The sequence below is a fragment of the Enoplosus armatus genome, chromosome 11 (assembly GCF_043641665.1).
Source record: "Enoplosus armatus isolate fEnoArm2 chromosome 11, fEnoArm2.hap1, whole genome shotgun sequence".
Lineage (NCBI taxonomy): Eukaryota > Metazoa > Chordata > Actinopteri > Centrarchiformes > Enoplosidae > Enoplosus > Enoplosus armatus.
In genome coordinates this window covers 9,670,377-9,695,164 of record NC_092190.1, presented here as the reverse complement: position 1 = coordinate 9,695,164, position 24,788 = coordinate 9,670,377, and the positions used below count along the sequence as shown (strand labels likewise).

General features: G+C 40.2%; 2 protein-coding genes across 2 annotated transcripts; one reads left to right on the top strand and one right to left on the bottom strand.

Moving 5' to 3' along the window:
- Nucleotides 1–979: 979 nt before the first annotated feature.
- On the bottom strand, nt 980–3,433 carry mettl21cb (methyltransferase 21C, AARS1 lysine b). Its single transcript, XM_070915252.1, has 4 exons — nt 3,325–3,433; nt 2,998–3,161; nt 2,799–2,916; nt 980–1,391 (listed from the first exon to the last, which is right to left on the bottom strand). Exons 1-4 carry the CDS (start codon nt 3,431–3,433, stop codon nt 994–996), a joined length of 789 nt encoding a protein of 262 aa, XP_070771353.1. The 3' UTR covers nt 980–993.
- Nucleotides 3,434–15,416: 11,983 nt separating this feature from the next.
- On the top strand, nt 15,417–22,666 carry jam2b (junctional adhesion molecule 2b). Its single transcript, XM_070914862.1, has 10 exons — nt 15,417–15,500; nt 18,159–18,224; nt 18,802–18,912; nt 19,086–19,235; nt 19,750–19,931; nt 20,077–20,185; nt 20,279–20,386; nt 21,540–21,558; nt 21,660–21,702; nt 21,845–22,666. The coding sequence occupies exons 1-10, from the start codon at nt 15,449–15,451 to the stop codon at nt 21,881–21,883; spliced, it is 879 nt and encodes a 292-aa protein (XP_070770963.1). The 5' UTR covers nt 15,417–15,448; the 3' UTR covers nt 21,884–22,666.
- The last annotated feature ends 2,122 nt before the right edge of the window (nt 22,667–24,788 follow it).

The window sequence follows — 24,788 nt, the reverse complement described above, 5'->3', positions numbered from 1 at the left end:
GTACAGACTTGTGGTTCTCTAGAACATGCGGCATGAAGACTCAAATACTCAGGACAGACACAAGTCTCTTCTGAACTTTCTGATCGCAGAGTCAGTTTGAGACTCTAAACTTTCATTGGTGAGTGCAGGAAACAACAAGAACAGAATGGAGGGGGATTTTCAACCTGGAATGGACTTTAGCATAGATTTAGGAGTTAAGAAAAAAGAAATGTATTGACATTGTATCCTCTGCCCACACACACACTCTCTTCATCTTCTATTTCTTTGTCCCTCTCTCTGTCCGTTCACTCTCCTCTCTTTGTGTGTGCATGTGTAAAATTATTATAATGCTTTTAGATTTAAAACGCATTTTAAAAGTCACATTTCTAAGCAGAGGTTTAGTTATGTGGTATGTTTGGTGCTAAGTGACAGTCTTGACATGTTGAACATGTACAATGTGTATATTATTGCTCCTATTATGTGCTCCTATTTAGTGTATGCCATTTAATGGAAAGTGCTTTTGTTATATTCAGCTAAATTAATTGATGCTATTCAAATACCGAAAGCTAAGCCCACAGAAACGCAAAGTTTCATGATTTTGGAAAACATTTTCTCATGTGTTTATTTCATGGTTCATAATTGACTCTTTGCACAAATAGCCGACCGTTGATAAAGGTTTATGTAGTGTAGTTGTTTGACAAATTTGAATATAGAGAAATATTAACAGCAAATCGATTTATTTTCAAAACAAATTGTTGAGCAAAAGTTGAATAAAGTCAGAAATATCAAATGTATGAAAACGTACTGGCAAATAAAATAGCTTATTCAGCTTCCGTTCTGCCTTCTGCTTCACAGCACTGTCCAGGAATGTCGTGTAAACACAGATCAAAACCAGACTTTTCTCTACATTGATTTAAATCAGCGAGAGGAAAATGGAAGTTCCTCTTTTTTCCTCAAAATTAAAACACAAACTCTTTAACATCTCGACAAACTCCACCTCCTGATGCTCCTCTGTCACTCCTTCACTGTGGCCTTGTATATCCTCACCTCCTGCTGTGGGAGCTCAATGAGCAGCGTGGTGTTGAAACTGCTCTTAAAGCCGTCTGTGAACCTCAAGTCTGACTGAAACCGAACCTTGTTGGCCCACAGCAGCGTTGTCCCACTTCCTGGTCGGCAAAAGTGACGCATGGTTCTCAGTAGTTCTTCAAGGCAGTCGTGGTGATAGACCACATCGGCTGCGAGCACGTAGTCGTAGCGATAGGACGGGTAGGGAAAGTCTCGCTCCAGGTCCTGACCCCAGGTAAGGGCAGCCACCTGAGGGGTGTAGCGGGACCGGCCCTTGGTGTTCCGCAGAAGGTTAAAGGACAGATTTGACAAGATGTCTGGCAGGTCAGTAGCTGTCACCCAAGCACCTGGAAAAGAGTACAGAGCAACAAGGCCGCTGAAGTACAGATAGGAAGACCCATACACCGCATTTCAGCTATGCTAATGGCTAATGGCTAGCGGCAATTCTCTAGGAATGAAATGCTGGTCTGTCGCTTGTTCGGTCTACCACTTTGGTCCAGACTGAAATATCTCATCAACTATTTTAGGGATTGCCATGAAATGTTGAAAAGACATTTGTGGTCCTCTGAAGATGAAACCTAATGACTTTGGTGATCCTGACTTTTCATCTAGCGGTGGTTTTGAATGGAATGTCTCTATTTGATAAATGTATGAAATTTGGTATAAACATTCATGTGAGAAAACTTGTCTTAAGTAGTAAGCAATGGGCTTGAGTCTGAGAGCCACAGACAGAGTAAGGAAGTCAGAAAGTATTAAGAGACGGACTAACATGTTGTTGATTTTGGTCTTTTTTGGGACTTATTGACAAGAAGAAAAATATAGAATAACTGCAGCCTAATTTTTTTAATGTGTAATTGTTTACACATTCAGTTTGTTAAACAATTACAAGCGAATAACTTATAATTGACAAAATGTTAATGTTCGCAGCTCTAAAGCTCTGAATCTTAAAGGCCAAAGAGTGGAAAAACAAAAATGGGAAACTAAAAGGTTTGTCCTTACAGGCTGAAAAATGCTGACTAGAGGTGTTGACTCAAATCATAAATGTGATGATAAAACTTGAAATTCCACTTTGACGTTATCATTAATGATGTGTGACCACTTGGATCTTGATCCTCTCACTAAACCAACAGCAGGACCGGCTGCGTGTTCAGACAGAAGACATTCATTTTAAACAGTGTTTAAAGTCAGTCAGTAATGCTCGTGTTGAATAATTGTAACTTCATGGATTTCTTTTCGTTGTCTATTGATAGAGGCTGTTTGTGATGCAGACATTTTGATGTGGGTGGATAGTCATGGTCCTCAGACAATGACTCCCACTGTTTCAGTGACCCTCTGATATTCCCCCGAGTTCCACCAACCGGCCAAAATGTAAATTTCACACAAAAGATGAGCAGATACCCGTAAAATATTCAGGGCATATATATAACAGTCATGGCTTTTCTGCAACCACCACAATCAAAGAGTACCACGATTGTTCTAAGTATGTCTTAAGTAAGAAATTACTAAATTACTAAAATACTAACTTTTATAAAAATGTCATGATTAATGCGAATTTGATTATTCATTTGATATACAACTAAACAATATTGTCAGTATTTGCATGTATTGGCAGTAAAGTTGGCCATAAAGTCTGTTTATGAGTTATTATTTAGAACTTCAGTGCCAAGACTTACTGGTGAATTCTTGCAGACAAAGTTATTGTTTCATGCAGACAGTACATATTGTACAAATGGACTTCATTATAATAGACTTACCAAGCAGGCTGGCCACTATTGAGAGCAAACCAGTCCCAGCTCCAATCTCCAGCACCGCCTTGTCCATCAGGTTCAATTCTTGCTGGTTATTCTCCAAGAACTGGCACAAAGCTATCGCCTACAAAATAAATTCACATTATCACATTTACAACAACCAGGTAATGAATGTACAGATACACACAGTGACGGCAGGGCGTACCCCGGGCCAGATCAGAGCACCATAAGTATCCATAGACTCGCGGATGCTGATATCATGACCAGCAAAATAAAAAGACTCCTTTCCCAGCGCGTAGTAAACACTCGGCTCCCAGATGCTCCTCCTGTCCAAAGCCTCTCCTGCCATCACCTTTTGGTCAGTTAACGCTGTGGAGGAGAGAGTCACGTTACAATTCTGCAGACTTACATCTCTGATCAGTGCAACAAATCTGCTGTTTCTCTCCTCTGCAATACAGAAACTAGACTAGAGACGGCGGAGCAGAATACAAGAGACATTCACATAACTCTTGGGTGTTCGTTCCAAAGTTACCCTCATCTGTGGTCCCCTGCTCCACCGGTAGTTTCCCATCCTGTTTTTTGTCATCCACCTCCTTTTGCCTCTTTTGGACAGGTTGGCTGACTGTGGACGATCTCTCCATGACCGCTTAACACTGTAGAAGTAGAAGTGGTTAAATTATTTTATTTGTGTGACATGAGATATAAGACACCTTAAAGGGGCACTCTAGCAAATTTGCATTACACTTCCAAAAACCCGGGGGACTCACAAGAGACAGGTTAGAAAAAGGATGGTTGAAATTGGCGCAACAGAGGCCGAGATATCCTGATTTTTAGTCCCAATTATGGGCCAAGGTAAAGAAACACTGGATCCACTTCTTTCAAAGCCCATAACCTTCACTTCATAACACAAACTTTCTATTAAACATTTTAAGCCTCAAACACAATCATTATGACCTTTCCACAGAATTAAGAAAAGTCTTCATAACAAGTAACCTGTGTGAAATTAGTGGAGTGCCCCTTTAAATAACAGTACTACCTCTAGCTATTGTACATGTCTTGCTGTACCTCTTAAAACACATCAAACTGCATGTTATAAATATTTGCATGTTATAATATATATAAAATCCTCCCTTGTTATATTTTGACAAATATGAAAATGTTACAATAATTAGCTTCTCACATAATTGAAAGTGTGTTGTGTTGATGGACTGCACATATCTTTACTTTTCAATCATTTGGATTACGACAGACATTTATATTGTTGCCGTTTCTCTGGCTAGGAATTGTGATTCATTTTGAGTGTGCTTGTTAAATGATTTGTGTGTTTGTGATTTATTTTAAGCTCAGTAAAAGTTGGATTGGGTTCAGAACTGACTAGATTTAGTCCTCTAGTCCCTTTAGCTGTCACTGGACTCCAGTCTGGAGCCCAGAAACACAGCTGGTTAAACCCTGAGGTCAACAAGCAACAGACAGGGATACAGAGGACACATCGGGTTGCTCTTTACCTCAGATGCACATCACATATGAAGGACACAGTTTGATATATTTTAAAAATAATTCCTGTCATCAGAAGTAGGTGAAGGTTTATCTCATTCATTTAAAAAATCAAAAAAAGCTCTTCAGAATGTGTGAAACATACCTGTATGAAGCAGTTGTCTCTTCTTCCTCTTTCCTCGTTGTGTCTGCACGTCTCTCTGCTGTGTTGTCGTGTTTATAGTGACACACCCCTGAGTGAGGCTGGGGTCTCTGGGGTCTCTGACGGACAGATTTGAGAGACAGAAGCAGAGATTTGTAGTGTCTGACAGATGACCAATCCTGACCCCTCCCAAAACTTTCACATCAACTCTTGTTGCCAGTGTTTATATTCTGTATATTAGTGTTTATTACTGTGGCTTCAAAATCAGGTCCAGCATTTTTTTTCCTAAGAGGAACATCTGCAGAAAGTTTCTCTCATTATTCCCTCCTCTCACCCTTAATGAAGCAGACATCTGGCTTTAAGCAGGAGTTTCAGGTCGGACTGCAGGGGCAAGCAAACATTTGAGGACAACACATTCACACTGTGCACTGTGCCAACATATTTGCATATTTATGTTGATCCTGGGAGGGCTATGAGCAGATCTGTTGTGGATGTATGAGATGGATGTGTGCCACCTGGCATGCTCCAAGCAGAATAGTGTTAACTTCTACTACAATCAGCAGGAGAGTGAGGAGATTTTACCCTGGCCTGACCTGGAACTGACACTTCCACCTTTAATACCTTCATCAAGCTTATCCTGCTTTTCTTTCTCCCTCCTCCCCTCCAGGTCCCACTTGTGTTGCACATAAACATAAACACATAAAAGTTTATGAGTCAGTCAACAAGCAGAAGCGACAACAAAACATCACAGAGCCGAGTTGTGTTTGAAAATCCAGTGAGAGGCTGTATGACCTTTTGAAAAGCTATGGCAGCTTTTATGTGTGAACTGGAAAACTATGAAAATGATTGTGGTGGTGAGCGAGGCTGAACATTATAATTCACTTTGTAAAAAAAGCAAGGCCCTCCCCAGGGCCGTTAATGTTTTCTTTAAGCCCTCCTCTTGACTGTAACATCCTCCGCACCACATAAACATTGATATTTTTTCAAATAATTTATAATGCCTTTATTAAATAGCAATAGTCGAGAGATGACAGCAAATGAGGGAGAGGGATGCAGCCAGGTTTGAACCAGGGACTTCTAAAGTGCACCACCAACGACACATTAATAAAATGTTGATACAGAGACAGAATATATATAAATATAAAAAGATAATAAATAAATATAATATAAAAGACCCTCCCCTACACTCCCAAAAACTACCATACCTTCAAAATAAAAATAATACCCTCCCCTTTCCTACCCCTCTCTCCCCCCTAATAACATTCATACAGTCCCTTAGAGTGAAAAGAGAAAAACAACAGCACAAAAGTTGTCACATCATTATGTTCCCAACAAAGTCACAAATAACTTCATGAGATGATCAATTTAAGTTTAACTTGGTCCACGAGCACAGCTGAACCTCTAAAACACAGCAGCATGCTTTGCAGAATGAACTGTGTCTTTGTGTATACATAATTTGTAGAAAAAATATCTTTTAATGGTTTTAATGCACTTTTCCTTCCAACTCATTAAACCACTGGTTTGCATACATGTTCCTACTGTATGATATTCAATAAGCAGACTTTTGAAAGAGAGTTGGGTAAACTGTTTAAATGAACATCAAGTTTAAATCAATCAATCATTCAACAATATAAACTGCCTTACCACACCATGTCACGTTGAAAAATCATTAATGCAGACTTGATGTTCATTGTGATGGATTTCACAACTCAGGAAAGTTTTATAAGAGTCTGTAAATTGATTTTCAAATCATTCAGAAACGAATGGGAACGAATAGTGAACGTTTTTAGAATGCATTAAAAAATGGTAAGAATATCATAGAGTATACATGAGTTGTAGTTAAAACCCGCTCTTGAACACACTAACATGGTCTGAGCTAAAGGTATGTTCTCATGGAAATTGGTCTATTTGTCCACACAGAGCTGCCGCGCACACTAACATGAAGAAAAGCACACAGATTAGCGCTGCTATGTATCTGCACTATAAAAGGCGGTGGTGTAAACTCTGTTTACAGTCTGTTTTCGTACTACCGGCGGAGTCCAGCTTGTGATGCAAAGTTTACGACTGAGCATGGATGAAGTGTTTGTAAGCCGGGCTGTAGGGCTCAGTCAGGAGGATTCACAGCCTCGGTGCATGAACACACACACACTCACACACACGCCAGCAGACAACTGGTTGTGCTGCACGAAGCTAGAAAATGACTTGAACTGACAGATGGCAAGCAGCAACACTGAGTCACTCTCATCTAAACAGCAACTCTAATAAGCAGTCAAGGTATTAGGGGATTTCCACAGCATCAGGATCTCGACACCATGAATCCACCGCTCTCTATTTCATTTATCAATCACTGGTGATGAATGATATATTGCACATACTTTCTTGTTTTGCCAAAATGACATATCTTATTAATCTGTTTCAACTTCTATACCCGCCTGATGATGGCTAACCAGATCTGATGTACCAAGTCTAAAAATATGATTTTATAATGTACCCACAATGTACAGCAAAGCTATGATATATCTCCATTAATAGATTGGAAATGCACCTCACACTGTGATCTCTTAAATCCAGCAAAAGTCACTTTTCCTGGTAGGGGAACAAAGGAGAGTCTGCAACGCTCACATGTGCCAAAGATTATATTTCTCAAACAATAGCTTATTGCTGAATTTGAATAAACATATTAGTGCATGAGTGTAGTGGTGGTGGACGTATGTACTGTATATGTGGAACGGGCAGCAATTAAAATAGAAGGATAAAGAGCTGCCAGTCATCACCTTAGGGTTGGTAATCCTCACCTCCATGTCCAAAGGTCAGAAAAGGTTGTGCAGGCCAGTGGAAAATGAGTCACAGTCACACACAGCAACATGTGAGTCCCGGCAGGCTTTACAGGAGCCGCATGTGCAGCGTGAGTGTGTGAATATATCAGTTAATGGGCGCTAAGCTTCTGTAATTTTAAAGGGGAAGGCGAGGATGCCACATTGACAGGAGAAAGTAATCAAACATACTTATCCAGCCAGCAATGTTACAGACAGTGAACATGAATCTGGGTGTGAACAGCTTTCGTCAGATTTTTGGCACCAGAGCAGATCACTCTCTCTCGGACACAGTGACTGGTCCCTGATCTGGCAAAATAAGCCAGAATCCCTGGAGTCCGTGTGTTGAGTAAACTGGGCCTGCCGTATATGGATCCTGGATGGACTGGAGGTTTAGATGCACCCAACAGACGGATGGTTGTGTCACTTTTTCCTGGTAAACACTCATCACCTAAACCTCAAAAATGCCCCATGCTGCAGGCCAATGGGGCTGCTCCAACTGAGAGGGAATATACTGCACACCCAGTGGCCAGTTTATGAGGTACACCTGGCTAAATTATGTCAGAGTGTGTTTTAGCTAAGTGTACCTAATAAACTGACAACTGAGGGTAAAGCTTGCATCTACTAAAGTCACATTTTCAGGTGTTTCAAGTGTATAAAAAAAGATTTAATTGTACTCAAATGTTTGCTTGGATTTCTGCACTTGCTGTTTGTGACTCACAAACATTGTACTTAATGTATTAACAATATATAACTAGTGCAATTTAAAATATATGTAATGAAGTATGTTTAAATACACTTTTTGGGACCTAATACAGACGCACTTGAAATCTTTTTAAACAATTATATTTTATTAATACATTTCAGGGCTTTATTCTACTGAAATCACATTTTATTAAAATATTTAATGTATATAAAAATATATTTTAAATTGTACTCAAAAGTGTACTACGCTTTCTCTACTTAAACTGTGCTATTTTTACAAATATTGTACTTGATTTATTAGTGATATATAACTAGTGCAATTTAAAATATACTGAACTACACTTAAGTGCACTTGAGACACCAGTTGTAATTAAATATATTCTAATATTTAAATACACTGTTTCGTACTTAATGAAGATACACTTGAGATCTAGTTACTCATACTACATTTCCTTTTTATTTAAGACATATTTCATCATATCATGATTATATTTCTTGCATATTAAATGTGTGTTAGTGGTTATCCTAAAAGTGGAAGAAGGTAGAATGCTAAGTTCACTTAAATTATGTGCAATTATGTATACTTCTTTCACAAGGGTAATAATCACAACAAGCTCAATAATAAAATATCACGTTCACTTTATTATCTTGTTATCAAAAACAAATAAAACCACATAAGAATATAATGTCTCTAAAAACGTGGCTTCAGATGTCAAGTATTTCTCCATAACATTAATATTCACGACTAAAAATGACCAGCTGTCATCTAATTCTGATTTGCATGTTGATGAATCCTGATTGGACTGTGGGAGTATGTGACATCACCTTTTTCCAACTAAGCCCCGCCCCCTTCAAATGAATGAGAAGTGTACAGAGAAAAACAGAAACACAGAAATCTCTAATGTGACACAACCAAAAGTGTCCTAACTTTGGTAGAACATTATGTGTTAATTGAGGATCACATTACTCATAATAAGTAGCTGAATGAGGAAATATGTTTTCAGGGCCTTTAAGTCACTGTGTGAGATAGGATTTATTGTATGGTTAAAGAAAAAAGCAACAAAACTCTGCAACCAACAACAGAGCAGACAAGGAAGCACATGGGAAAGGAGCTCATTGTACATTCACTAATATGGGAAGGAGCAGATGAAAGCCTGAGGTTCCCAACATGTGAAGTCATTGAACTTTCCATTTCCTGAAAGATAAACAAACAGCAGATCAGAAACAAAGTGGCACAGTGGTCAATATTCATATTTGGTAAGAGTGTGCCTTCAGTTCAACTTTAAACAACAATGTGACTCCTACCAAGCGCCAGCACTTCCACACAGTTCTCCACATCTGCTGTGTTATTGGGCTCCCCCGACAGCCAATCAGCGTAGTCCCAGTGGGATCCATCCAACCAGATAAAGCGACCAGTCTGACAGATAAAAGGAGATTAATGAGGTGCATGAGGATTCTTTTATTTACTTCATTCGCCAGATACAAACCTAGCAGTAAAATGAATCCCTCTCATGGTGCGATAAGTGAGGGGTTAATTATCATTTTGTATTTTCATTAACAGACTTACGACCCCCTACTCGCTGACTGAACATACGCACCTCCAAATATTGTAGTCCTCCAACCCAGGTGCGTGTATATTCCCCGTTTTGCCTCAGCATCATGTTCATCACCTCTCTGTGAATGTGTTGGCTCGTGATGGAGGCCAGGTGGCCACCAGGGAAATGTTCCTGGCAGAAGAACTGCACATAAAACAGAGAAGACAGCTGGGATTATGCACATTATCGGCTGTGTGTTGCGAAAGAAGTCTAACTTTATAAAGATTTCATGGTGCATCTTTGAGATAGTGGAGAACATGTAAATACCTCGGCATCTGCAGCCCCCTTTGGCTCTTTGAAGAACTGGTAACACTTCCTCTCAAGTACCACACCAGGCCAACAGCTCCGCCATGTGGCTAAAAAGTAAAATTACATTTTCACACTTAAGGTTTTCAAATCTATCTTAAAACAAAACTTAGATGCACCTAAGGACTGTGTGTGTGTGTGTGTGTGTGTGTGTGTGTGTGTGTGTGTTTGTAATATTTTACTTGCACTTTACCTTGCTGGTCTTGTTTTGATGATGGTCCTCTTTCTACAGGGTATCTAACTCCCTGTCTCATCAAATCCCTTTTTTCTATTTTAGGCACGACATCAATCTGAAAACCTCCATCAAGCACAGAATTGTCTTCCAGGACTGGAAACAGCTCCTCCTCCCTCACTGGTTCTTCCATCATCAAATAGTCCGACCCCTCTGCTTTGAGAGAATCTTGCAATTTGCTAGACTCCATCCCCATCCTAGCCTCTTCATTTGGGAAATACTCCTCTAAAGATGGCATCTGCTGCCCCATAATGTCCAATGCTGGCCCTTCTTGCATGATAGCAGCATCTGGCACAACCTTTTGACGTAAGAAGGGCTCTTCCCTTGTCTCAGGCTCCAGCTCCATGATTGGTTCTTCATTTAAAACGTAGTTCTGCTCACTCATAATAAGCCCCTCCTCCTCTGGCGGAGGTTGATCTTGATTCTGAAATGCCACCCTCAAAGACTTTTCCACCTCCGACAACTTCGTATTGCTCAGTTCCTCTCCAAACATGCCGTCATCATCCAGTGGCTCCAACTCCATGACTGGCTCGCCCACCATTTCATATTTTTCCTCCATGTCAATGTGCCTCTCTTCGGACTCCTGACCTGTTTCAGTCTCTGGCTCGAGGTTCATTTGCACATGAAAGTCCTCTTGAACCTCCTCCTCATTAAACGTGGTCTTCACTTCAGGCTCTATCTCCCCTTGAACATCTGGCTCCACCTTAACCTCTGATTCCACCTTAAAGGCTGGGTCATCTTTGAGCTCTGGCTCCATCTCAACCTCTGGCTTCACGTTAACCTCTAGTTCAGCCATAATTTCTGGATTCAGATTTACTTCTGGGTCCACATTAACCTCTAGATCCACCTTAACTTCTGACTCTGCTTTTAGCTCCTGGTCCACCTCAACCTCTGGATCCACCTTAACTTCTGACTCTGCTTTTAGCTCCTGGTTCACCTCAACCTCTGGATCCACCTTAACTTCTGGCTCTGCTTTGAGCTCTGGGTCGTTCTTAACCACTGGCTTCACTTTAATCTCTAGTTCCACCATGTTGTCTTGTTCCACCTTAACCTCAGGCTCTGGTTTAACCTCTGGCTCCTTCTTAACATCTGTCTTTACTTCACCATCTTTCTCCACTCCAGCATCTGTCTTCACTTTAACCTCTAGTTCTACCATATTCTGGCTCTGCTCCATGTCCACCGGCACCGGAGCCAGTTTTTCCTGCTGCTCCTTGGACCCTAGCCTGACTTGTGGCAGAGGTTCGTCCACCACCACGTGACCCTGCTCAGGAACCCAATCTCCCCGCAGAGGGCTCTGGTCCACTTCTGTCAAAACAGGGTTCTGTGCCACATCTTGAACAAATGGTGGCATTCCCAGAGCCACTGAAAAGAGAACATTTTAAATAAAGTTTCTGGTGCAATATAGCAGATTCCTTTACTGCATATATGGATGGATTGTGAGACAATGGGACAAAGGCACAGACGTGTAAAAAGACCCCCACTCCTCCTACATAGGAGCAATACACTCTAACTCAACTATAACATTTCCTTGTAAATCCTGACCAACAATTACAAATAACAGAATGATTAGTGAGTGAAATGATGAGATAAACATGGGATTGATAGTTAACTAGACTCTCTTTAAGGACGTGACAAAGCTCGTGTTTCAACTTCAGTCATCACAGCAAATAAGTGAGTGAGTGATAAGTTGAAATTTGAACGTACATGCGAAATCTAACAGACACACAGCAGAAAAATGTTTATGATGTCTCTTACCTGCTAGGCTCAGTGAGAGCAATGCCAGGGTCTTCATCTTGATGTGAATGACAAAATCTGTATGGTCTGTATTTAGGATTGTAGACTGTGATTTACTGTCAAATGCGTTTTATACCAGTGAGTTATTACCACCTGTTCGTGTGTCTCATGTCTTCTGTTTGCGACTATTTATCTGTGTTTTGTTGCTACACCTAATCTTTATGAACAGCATAAGACCTGCCCCCTTTTTTTCTACCTTCTTTCGGTAAGTTATAAAACAGAGCCTTCCTGATAGCTTATCTTGTCAAAAGCCCATATTTATGATAGATACAGAGGAAAACTCTATTGTTTCCTGTTGGTATTCACTCATAATTTAGAGGGTAGAAAGTCCACATCGTCAAGGCTCTTCCATAGAAGTAAACAACTGGGAAAGTATCAACGAATTATACCTGATACAACTATTGCAGACTCTCAGAACAGAGATATAAAAGTTAATCTGTATTTTCAGGTTCATCTGTGTGCAAATTACTGAAGGTTTAGATGATGGTTATTCATTCTTGAATAGAAATGTCTGTAAATAAGAAAAGGGTAAAACTGGCACCAAAACAACAAAGGATATAATTGCAAAAATACACAATGTAGACGTTTTAGCTAATAAACTGGCCACAAAGTTGAGGCTTCACCTCCAAAAGAAGTAAAAGAAATGTGCAGATATTCTAGACCTGGACTCTGACCTGTTAGATTACAGAGAATAATTAACCATATCTCAGTGGTATTGTTAGAACTCCTGTATTTTCTGTGTCTCTGTCTCTCTTGGAGGACACAAAATGCTGCGGTAAATAAAATGTGGAAAGGTGAAGACGGTGGCCAGGAGGAAATACACCTGCTCAGTAAAACTTAAACCATGAGTGTAAACATTAATGGATTTGTTGTGCTTGTCAAGGTATTTCCTCACAGCGACATTGTCCCAACACAAACTAGGATTCATTGACTCAGAAGGAATATGTCTTCACTTCAGACATCCAGTGTTTTTGGTCTCGAAGCCCACCTACCCACCAATTTGGCAAATTGCTCGAGATGTCCCTCTGAAAAATCCAAGTTGTTCTGAGCTGTGATTTGGGGACATGTGGCCCAAATCTCCGACCTCTCTTGCTGAAGATGTCTTGCTGCTGGATCCTTGGGGTCTTTTGGGGGGCATTACTGTCTTTATTTGATATAGACCTTTCAACAGGAAAAGCACAATGTGATTAATAATGTTAATGATGGCTGCATACCATTTAGTTTAGCCAATTCCAGAACCCTAACATTGTGCACGCTGGCTCAAAGGCACGGCTTACTGGAGCCCTTAAATGGAACAGAGACATCGTTAATGTAAAGAGTTACGCTTGCGTCTCTGTTACTGTGACGAGTCAAAATGTCTGCTGTGAAAAGGGTCTATTTCAGCGCAGAGGCAGACAGGAAATGCGAGAAGAAAGACACCCCTGGTTCGCGTGGGTCAGTAGTTTGTTGCTACATAGATGTTTTGGTTTGAGTGACATTTAATTGAACCTTTATTTAGTCAAACTCTGTAAGGATTTAATCAGTCACATTTCATAGTGCCATTGCTGGTGCATGCTGAATCAGGTACGTCTAAATAAAGAAATATTTGCATACTGGGGCCACACCAGCACTGCTAGACAAAAAGATAACCGAGTCTCCCTCCACTAAACCTTAAAAACTTCCAATAAACTTAAAATTATTGTTAAAGTGAGTTGAGTTTTTCCCATCTTTTGTTTTATATTTTGCTGTATATTGTGCAAAATCTCACCAGTTATTGAAAATTAAACTTAATTTAAACTTAATTTAATGGGAACTCCACCGGTTTTACACAATACACTGAGTTTTGAAGCTTTGAAGCTTTAAAATTAGATCCTGTTTAGTCTAGTTGGCACAAAGCTGCCACAGCATGTTGCTGAACTTCGTGCAGTAAAGAGTGAAGAGCACAGCTGTTCAAATGATGCTCGAAGATGTCGCCAAACATCCCATTTAAATTCACCCAATCATATAAGATTCACTATGTGGGAGAGATGGTTTATGTAAAACATGTTGGTGTAAAGTGAGCAGTCGTCTCTGAGTTGTGTTATCATGTGTGAGTGTGTGTGTGTGTGTGTGTGATATGACATCCTGCTCACAGCAGAGCAGCTGGGCCTGTTGATGGTGAACAGGTGCTGCAGCAGAGATTTTGTGACTTTGTATTTCTTTGTGTGTGTGTGTTCATGCACACGTGTCTGCATGTATGGCCCCTGTGTGTGTGTGTGCATATGGCCACAAATGTAAGCATGTGTGCGCATTAACCAGAAGCAGTGACAATGTGCTGTTGTGCGAGCGCTGGTGGTGAGAAACCTAATAGCCAAGGACACAGTAGCTCAGCCAGCAGCTGTCCCGTCTCTGCACCTCCTATTACACTCATCTCTGACATGTGCAAACTCACAACGCTAACATGATGATTTCAATCTTTTAAATTCAAACGCATGATTACATGTTTTTAAAAAAGTATTAGAAAAATCCCTGAATGAATGCAAAAAGTACTTCAGATTAAAGTGAGACTGCATTTATGTGTTTTCTCCACACACGTGTCAACAAGGAGAATAATGTGTCATGTTTCATGTGTTTTGTTTGTAAAATCTTAATCTGCAAAGTAACAAGTAACTTTAACTGTCGGATTAGTGGAGAAAAGTAGCATCAAATGTAAAAGTAGCATCAAATGTAACTACTCAAGTATAGTACATGTACCTCAAAACTGTACTTAAACCTGCAATAACTGATCTTTTGGCCACTCGTTGTGAAAACAACATTGACATATCATCACCTTTTTAGTTGATATAGCAAACACTTGCTTATTTACACATCCAGCAGTAATGACAGGGTATTATAATTCATTTGGAGTTGTGTGTCTGTCCACCTCATGAATGTACGTCCAATATTCACTCTCTTTTAGCTGTTTGGTCTCTACCAACTCCTGTAGGAAATATCTGGCTCTTTAGCTGTTAAAAGCTCCACTGTGTTCACCCGCTAACTAACTTCTCTCACTAACTGTGTCTGACTGCAACATGGTGCTGAGCAGGTTGTGTACAGAGGAGCCTGCTGCAGCAAAAGCCAATGCAAAGAGAGCGGTGAGAGTGAACCAAAACAGTCCAGATGCAGCCGGACAGATAAACCAGCTGCATATTTGTAGTACCACAATGGAAACCAGTCCATGCTGGCCTTTTTCTAAATTGCAGTCAAATATTCTCTTTCTCATAATGTCACATGAAGTAAAAGAAACCAGGAAATATCAGAGGCGTTTGAACACGGTCCTAATGATCCTGTGTGAGATACTAACAGGGCAGATCAAAGAGCGGACCCGTGTCAAAATGAAACGAGCTCCCCTGTGAGCCCTGCCTGCCGCGAGGGCAGTGCTCTCCCTGAGCTCGAGACAGCAGCGGCTCTCCCGCCTGCGCGCGCTCCCCGTCAGTTGTCCGGGATGAGTGAGAGGCGCGCGCGCGCGTGCTGCAGATGAAAGTTGAAGAAGTTGCAGAGAGTTTGGAGTGAATCTCATCCAGACGCAGCGGACACCCACAGACCTCAGGCCGGATCCGAACCCACCGAGGCTAAACATGAACCCCGTGAAGATGCTGGCGCTGCCTCTCCTCATCACTGTGCTGCACAGTGAGTTTTTAATGTTATTACTGACGGTTATAGGCTCACACACCAAAATAGACCTACAGCTAGAAGTTCAGGCGTGTGTGTTAAGACGGATCTTCTGGTATATCTGTCCACAGTCTGGTGTGTTTTTAATAGGATATTCCTCTAATATTCCCCCACAAACTATTCTATTGTTCTAGATATTTTATTTCACTTGAAATGTGGGTTTATGTCAGTAAAATAAATTTAAGAAAAGATGGGAAAGTTTCTAAAGTTGTGCAGAAAATGTAAATGCTATTTACCAAAGACAGTTAGGGACTCTACGAAAATGGTTAGTGTATGCAGGGGGGGTTGAAACTTAAATTTCACGTTTAAAAAAAGCAAGACACCATTAATAAGAGGCAAAACATAAAGAGTTTAAGCTGGTGGACCATAACCTTAAAAATGAACCTTGATGTGTTAATGGAATACTAATTTCCATTATTTTTTAAATTCAAATTTAAGATGTGAATCTGGGGTGAGAAAAAGTTTTAAAGATTAAAGATTAAAAGGCCCTGAATCCCTTTTCACCACATTATTTTTGTTCAGTCGCTTATAAATGCAGGATAACGATGCGAACAAAGAGGCTTTTCTTGAGCGATGCTGCATGAGTCAGATTACAGATTATCAGAGATTTATTATGTATTGGCAAGAAATGGTGAACTGTGATAACTTTAAACATGAAGCAGCCTGATTTGTTTGTCATTGATTATTAGTTTGTCTGATTGAGTCCGTGCATGTTAAACCTACACTAAGGGGAGGCGGTGTGATGAGTTCAGGGGCTGAGATTGTGCAGGGAGTGGATGTGACTGGACATCATGTTTACACTGAACCCACTCTGATGCCGTTTGAACCCGAGATCCAGAGACTGATCACGCGGCCCCGCGGAGGAGTCTGAGATCCCACCGTTTCAGTTTGAAGATAGCCCCCAACTGACCCTGTTGCTAATTGGACTGAGATGAAAACGACTGCTTGCTATCTGGAAAAATGCATTTGAAGTTGCTGTGGGATGTTTTTTAAAGGACAGAGGCTGCTTTCCAAACAACATGCTTTATATCCATAATTGCAGCGTTTTGATCTTTGTTGTATTTACTTATTAGGACCAAATGTCCCCACGTAGATTAAAAGATTGAAATGTTGATCCTCAGTTAGGACAAGGCTGGTAAAGAAATGGGTTTGGAATATTTTACAGACACAAAATACACTTTTCATTCATGTCCACCACGTGGGTAAAGCATGGCATGATTGGTAATATTGAATTTGAGCACTTTCTAATGCTTTTAAAAGGCTAAAACAATGCATTTGAATATGATTTATATCATATCATATGTCTATACCTGAACTAGACATTTATTGTTTGTGTTTTATTTTAAAATATATTGCATGCATGTTTGAATATGTTTCCTGTTTACATAAATTAAGATTAGTTTGTGGCAAGGATTCAGGTTTAGTTAGAACCAGAATTAGGTTGGGTTAGTGTAGATCCTCACAAGTGTGTAATACAGATATGTGTGTGTGTTGTGCCAGCTGAGAAGGGTAAGGTTACTGTCACAAAGAGCTGCTTTGTCTGCTTAAGAAAAGCATGCTTTTCCATGCATGTGTGCACACCACACTCCCAAATGTTCTCTTCATAACACCGAACACGACATATGCATCAATATTTCTCAAATAAAAGGTCCTTAAATGATTCTCCATCAAGAATTTACGTTGTTACTTATCAGCTGCTCCTTGTCGTCTCGTTTAAGGTCGTTTTGTCCTTCACAGGTGGGCTGAACAACAGCTGAGGACGGCTTGAATGAAAGTTAGTTACAGTGGATTTATGTCAGATTGAAGTTTCCACAACACAAAAAGCTGGATAACATTAATAGAAACGTCACAAATCTGCAGCAGATACTCTTCTGTCCAGCCGTGTGATACCAAGGAAGGCTGCTTTGTCACATCATCACCCTCCTTGAAGCTTCCAAGCCTTTTGGTCAAATTATATTTAACCATATTTTGGTAAAGCTCAGATTTTTGTTTTTGTTTTAACAGTTTTAAAAACATTGAACTCCATCACCGTATGCATGAACTGAAGCTGCTTCTGATGCTGTTCTTTGTGGAGGAAAGAACAAACCTCCTTTAAACCCTATTTTGGGCAGGTTATCACTTTAAATATGTGTGTTTTTCATTAACACAGTTTGTATATTTTGTCAGGGGAATGTAGGCTGTGCTGTGAGTGTGTGTGTGTGTGTGTGTGTGTGTGTGTGTGTGTGTGCTTGCAGAAGGGACACATCACTAAAAGAGGTTATCAGGTCAGGATTAAGGCAGCTTGTCAGAGTCATCCATCACCTGCATTCCTGCACACCACCGCTCCTGGCACCATCAGGATGCAGCTGCACACTCTATATATCTCTATGTGTGTGTGTGTGTGTGTGTGTGTGTGTGTGTGTGGATGTGCACATATTCTGTTGTTGGAAGTTAATGTACTTTTTTTCTATATGGTGAGGATCCATGCGTGGTATGTGTAGGCTGTGACTCATTCTCATGGGCTTTTTATCCTGTTGACATGTCTGTTTGTGCTTCTGGTCTCGCAGCAGTAAGATTGTTGTACTTGGTGACCTGACAGTAAAAAAAACTGCCCTGTCACCCGTCTCACCCCTGCAGGTCCTGTCTGTCTGTCAGTGACAGTAACCAGCAGCAAACCCAAAGTGGAGGTCCACGAGCACACAGGTGAAACTTTAAGATTATCGCAAGTTTAAAGAACAAAATTGTCTAATGTGATTGAAGTCATTGGTCAAATGATAGGAATAAAAAAAAAATGTAGGTAAATATGACTATGAAAGAAAAGGTGACACATTATGCATCGGTGCATCTGAAGAGTGATATCAGAAGACAAAGTTTTATATATTTTTCAAAACATACTGTATAATATTGGATATCTGCTTTTTAGATTTGCATGTTTCTCATTCCAAGAATTTAAACACCTTAAATGACATCCTGTCTTCTTTAATGAGAATACCAGATACAACATATATTTCAGAATATTTTCTTAGAAAATCATCTAAGATAAAAGGAAGGGAGATATGAATACAGGAAATGAGCAGAAACAGCAGTCACTCAACAGCAGAACTGTCCTTTAATCCTTTATCAACACATCCAGTGTTACATCATCAGTTTTCATGGATACACAGTTGTGACAAAAAGGCAACAAATAAAGGGGAAAATGACCTGCAGTCCAAACAAGGCCAAAAGTACATGTTCTGTGGCTTGACACATTACTTTGCTGCTCTGCCTTCTGTCCTTCCAGATGCTGTGCTTTCCTGTGAGTTCAGGACAGAGAAAGATCAGAGCCCTCGAATCGAGTGGAAGAAGAAAGGAAAGGGGGTGACGTTTGTGTACTTTAATGACAAATTTACTCGTGAGTGACGACAAACCTTCGCTGCATCTGCTTCCTTTGACTTCTCCAAACTGAAAAAAGCTAATATTTTGCTGCCTTTCTTTCAACCATCCCTTCATTATTACCTTTGATTTATTTTTTTTTAACACCTAGTTAAGCTTCTTCTATCACCTTTCCATTACCCTCCACTCTAGCCTCTTACGCAGGACGGGCAAAGATAGAGGGAGCGACGCTGACGATACACTCTGTTACCCAGAAAGACTCGGGGGAATACCGCTGTGAGGTGACTGCCAGCGAGGACCTCGTCAACCTGGGAGAGGCTATTGTGACCCTCAATGTGCTGGGTATGACGGGAAACCTAACCCTGTTTTTGTGAATATGTAAATGTACATATATGAGGGTGAATGCATATTTATCTGTGTGAGACAAATGAACAGAAAACTTCTGTAATTTGCTAGGTTTTGTCTAGAAAGCATGTTGGATAATAAATGGTGCCTTTAAAGTCACAATGAAATGCAGTTAGAGTATCTTTAGCTTCTGTAATGTGACGTATTTCTGATCAAAATCAATCACTTTTTTTAATCCTGTGTAGAGATACGGAGCTGTAAAGGACTGTTCACCTCCCTCACCTGCGTAGTTAGATCAGGAGGAGGAGGATAAGATAAATTAGACCTCAACCACATGCTTTGGAAATGTAAACAAAGTTTTTGCCAGCTGAAATCCAAACACACACCTCCTACACCTCCTAAAGTTGCCTTGCTAGCTTCCCACTAGCCAATGGTCAAGTTTACATCTGATTGGATACATGTATGCAAATCAAAAAAACATCTAGATATATTTTGCTCTCTGCCTCCTTAGTGCCTCCTCACGTCCCGTCCTGCGAGGTGCCGAGCTCTGTGTTTGTGGGCTCAGGCCTGGAGCTTCACTGTAAGGACAAACTCAGTGTGCCTCCTGCCACCTACCGCTGGTACAAAGACAACAAGGCTCTGACGGCCACAGCAGATACTCCATACAGCATTGACACAAACAAGGGCACACTGGTGAGTACACACTAAAATATGCAAATACTCACACACACGCTTAAATGCACCAAGCAGTGTATAAACACAGTTATGCACATCTGTCCAGACACACATCTGTTGCTCTCTTCAATTCAACTCTTCACCTTTTCTTTGTCTGGAGCAGATGTTTAAGAGTGTGTCCAAAACAGATGCAGGGATGTTCCGCTGCGAGTCCTCCAACAGCGTGGGGGCGCCCAAGAGCTGCGTGGCCCAACAGCTGAAAGTTATTGAGTGTAAGTCGTTTTGGTACAACTCCTCGTTGGAGTTTACATGTCACGCTCCTCCCACCAAAGACTGAGAAGATACTCTCTTTCCCCTCCTTCTAGATCCTTTGAATATGACGATTTTGATAGCAGGTGCTGCAGGTTTTCTGACCCTCGTCCTTTTCTGCTGCATCTGTGTGTGTGTCTGCCGACGCCGAGGCTGCTGCAAGAGTGAGTAATGTGATGCTGCTCTGTGTGTGTGTGTGTTAGAGAGAGAGGCCCCAGTTTGTGCCTGTCATGCAGCCATTGATTTTACATTTGAGATGTTTGCATTAATGAATACATTTGATTCAGTTGAATAAAGTTTAAAAATCAATAGAGGCAAGTCATTTAACAAACCTGTGTTTTGTAAAAGCATATCCATAAATCTCAACCTCTCTTCTATCCTGCCGGTACATTAGATATTCCCTTTGGTTTTGACTTGTTTCTCAAGATGTCTGTTTATTCGTTGACCTTGACAAATATGGATTTCCGTCTTCCATCGTCCATCTTTGTTTGGGTCAAGGAATAAAGATGCGTCTTGTGAAACAAGTTCAAATTCTAACCGATAAGGTAATATCTTTTAATCTGTTTGATACTACTACAATGAGGTTTTTCAACTCTATTTATTTTTCAAAGAAAGCAGAGGATTATGTCTCAACGATAAAACTGTGGAGGCACAGCAAAGGGCAGGAAAAAGTATTGTGTACAGGCTGTAACAGACAGTCGTGGAGGAAGCATTCTGATCCTTTACTTAAGTATAAATGCAGTAGAAAGTAGAAATACCACAATGTAAATATGCTCCATTGCAAGTAGAGGTCTTACATTCAAAATCTTGCGTAAGTAAAATTATCTACAAAATGCACTGATCAATATTTTTATATAAACAGTGTAAAAAATGGCATTGTGTATGTTAAAGGATCCCTCGTAGTGACAAACTATCACCCGTCACTGCCGTTTCCCTCAGCTCGAGGGAGTGTTTTAATGTTTTACAGCTCATTGTTTTGATTTAGAGGGCACTTTACTGTTTTGTTTCAGTCTAACTGCTCTTATCGGTCTCGTTTCAAGCAGCGAAAAAGCTCTAAAAACCCACTGTAGACTTCCCGCCCGGCACCAAACAGCAGACAGACGCAGTTAGCGACTAGCTGGTGAAAATTTAGCAGCTAAAGAGACAGACTTTTCCCTCAGGAGAGCTGATAGTGAATATTGGACTTACATTTGTCAGGTGGACAGAGACACTTGAGTAAATGTACTAATTACTATCCACTATTGCCAACAGACAAATGGTAGTGATCATGAAAAATGTTAACTTGACTTTGTTCTCCTTTGTTGTTTCTTTGAACAGAGGACAAGAAAACAAAGAGGTGAGGGTTTCACTTTTCCCTCTGACTCTTGTTGTTGCCTGCAGCGGTGTGTTATTGACTCGTAATGAGCTCAGACTGAACTGCCACCCTTTGTCTTTCAGCACCAAGTCCTACAACCCTCCTCCTCCTCCTCCCATCCGCAACGTGAGTGATCAGAGGGACTATTATCGTGTCAGGGCTTGTTTTGCTCGCTGCCATGTATTTAGGTTGCCATTAAATTCTGTTGATAAGTTGCTGATAACACTGGTCCCATGGTAATTACAGGAAATCTCTTTGCTCTCTGCAGCTCAAGCACTACAAACAAGCTCAATCCTTCATGATCTGAGGGTGGAACACTCTCTCACTTTGACTTCAAACCATCCAAAATATAAAGTGCACACTTATTGTGCCGCACACTGGAAAGTTACTCGACCGTCGCCTTTCTTTTGGACGGCGGCTCGCTGCTTTCTGGGACAGACACAGACAGACAGATCCTCAAAAACAAAGGGTTAAACGAGACTTCGCAGAAACCTCGTTGCTTCCTCAACGCTGGCATGTATGCGTTGACAGTTTGGAAGAGTTTTCTACTGCAAACTTACAGTACTGTAAATTCAAGGTTTAACTCAGCTCTTTCAAAATGCTTTAACACATGTTGTGTGTGTGTATGTGTCAACACATTTTTAAAATCTTGTTTTTTAAATCTCATTTTTTCAATTCCTCTCAGACTCAAGGGGCCAAGTCCAGCGCTTCAGTTTAAGTTTTAGCTCTCTTATGCCACCTATAGGCAATTAAGTGTTATTCATCCACACTGATTATATACTGTATAGAGTGCATCCTTCTTATTGCCTTTCATTTATATTTAGATGCAGAGATGTTGTTTTATATGAGGTTATTTTCCTCTCTTTGTCATTTTTATATATTTTTAAAGAAAATGTTTGTATGTTGATCTCATAATTGTTGTTCAATCTTTGGCTGTATAAATTCAAATAATATGAATTGGGCGACAAATGAACAGGTGTCTGCACACACTGAATGGTGCTCTGGAGGCTTTTAAAATGTTTGATAGTATTTTGAGGCGTCTCTCTCTTGATCAATAAAGAAAGATAAAAAACAAATCAGCACATTGGAATTCAAGCTGCACAGTGTATTGTGTTATTGGTGGTACAGAGCAGAGGGGACAGGAAGTATATTATGGGGATTTGATCAATTAAATGTGTTAAAAGCATCTATATGTATTTAAAGAACCATCCACAAGATGAAGAAGACATTGCTTGGATATGTAGTATGTGTCTGAGCCTCCTTAATATTTGTCATGCCATTTAATCTTGATCACAACATATTTCTTTGCCACGCTTGCAACATGGTTGGCAAATATCAACAATAATTTAATGGATTGCTATGAAGGTTTGTACAGACGTTCATGTTCCCCTCAGGGTACATTTTAACAACTTTGTGCTAGACTTTTTATCTAGTGCCATCATCAGGTTTAATGAAAGACTAAATACCTGCAAAACGAATCCCATCAGCCTCAGCTGTACTTATGTTTAGTGCTAATTACCAAATTTTAGCACGCTAAACAACATGCTAAACTAAGATAGTAAACCACCAGTAAACATCAGCATGTTAGCATTATCATTATTATGAGAAAATACATTCATAAATATATACATACATAGCTCTTGATAAATCCATAGTGAGCATGTTAGCAGGCAGCTAACATGCTAACGCTATCCCAATACCACTGTGCCTGATTATAGCCTCACATAGTTGCTAGCATGGCTGTAGGCTCTTAGTTTTCTTGTTTATTGCTTGTTCGTACTATTTATCATTTATTTAATACACTCTTCATTTTTGTGCTCTTGGTTTAACATAATGTTTTAAATGTTGCAGCCGGGGATCATTTCAGCTACTTTGTATTGGCCTATTGCCAGGTTGCTTTATCCATTTATTAGTTGATTTGTATTTTGCATTAATAGTCCAAAAAAATTTAATGGAGTGAAAAGTACAATATTTGCTTCCAAAATGAGGCGAGTATCGAGTAGCAGAAAATGGAAATACTCAAGTCAGGTACAAGTACCTCAAAATTGCACTTAAGTACAGCACTTGAGTAAATGTACTTGGTTACTTTCTACCGCTGCTCATTACTGGCCCAGTGGAGTAGTAATATCCTACTTTTACCTGCAGCTGCTACACAGTAACAGGTGGCCATGTTGGACATGTTGGTTTCCCTCGTTTTTTTTTTTTGTCTGAGGAAGACCAGTTTACCAGTAAAACCAACAAACAAGAAACCTTGAATTCCAGGGCTTAAAACGTTCTTTTTCATTTTATCATTTCTTTCTGTCAAGCAGATTTTTGGACACAGTCTGCTTCCTCTGACCCCACAACAGTTTAGATTTAGAACATTTCTCTTGTGACCACTAGATGGCACCACAGCACTGAATGTTTCTGTTCACACCAGCACAGATTGTAGGCCTGCAGCTACGTGATGCCAGCTTTTATCCATTATTTGTCCATGGACAGTAGCACTATTGTTCTCCTCCTTTTGTTCTCGTTGTTCTCCTTATTGTGCTGCCCATGAATTAAAAGCACTGATTTCCTGCAGCTTTACTTCCACATGGTTTTAAAGAAGATGCATCTCATGATTTAAATAAATTGACTCACGGTCATGTTAGTAACTACAAATTCTGGATATCTTTACATCTGGCGTGAGCATGATGTGTAGCTGCTACAATGCAGACAGTGTCAGTAAACAAGAACAGAGATCTATTCTTGTACATGGTCATAACCTTTGCTAATGATTGCATTAAGTGGCTCATATTGATCTGCTAATATGGCTGTTAGGTAGCTGAAACCTTTGTGATCAACCACTGGCTGTAAAGAAAGGACATCAGTGTCTAAAGAGCTTTGAAATATGCAAATGTTGTTCCACAGTCTGACACTTGTGTGTGGACTCTGTACCCTCAGTGGGAACTGCATTGGTTTTAGCATATTGACAATCCAATTTGAATTTGTAGCATGTTTTATTGGGAGGTATTCATAAAACCAGGACGCCTGGGTCCAAAAGAGTTAATTAATTACTCAGTACTCTGTCTGTAGGGAGTTCTGTGTAAAGGACAACATAATGTGTAGTTGGCAAAATGAAAAACAAACAAACAAACCTATGGGACACTAATCGGGCCATTTCTTTTAATGCACTGCGCAGACAGATTTCTTTCCCCCTTGAGCAATGCATGATGGTAGTACCACAGTAC

Coding starts and splice junctions, on each gene's coding strand:
- mettl21cb (XM_070915252.1), bottom strand. CDS start 3,433: ATGGAGAGATCGTCCACAGTCAGCCAACCTGTCCAAAAGAGGCAAAAG. Junction 2,917..2,997: donor GTGCTCTGATCTGGCCCGGG/GTACGCCCTGCC, acceptor TTTATTTTGTAG/GCGATAGCTTTGTGCCAGTT. Junction 1,392..2,798: donor AATAGTGGCCAGCCTGCTTG/GTAAGTCTATTA, acceptor ACTCTTTTCCAG/GTGCTTGGGTGACAGCTACT.
- jam2b (XM_070914862.1), top strand. CDS start 15,449: ATGAACCCCGTGAAGATGCTGGCGCTGCCTCTCCTCATCACTGTGCTG. Junction 18,913..19,085: donor CTTTAATGACAAATTTACTC/GTGAGTGACGAC, acceptor CCTCCACTCTAG/CCTCTTACGCAGGACGGGCA. Junction 19,932..20,076: donor ACACAAACAAGGGCACACTG/GTGAGTACACAC, acceptor TGTCTGGAGCAG/ATGTTTAAGAGTGTGTCCAA.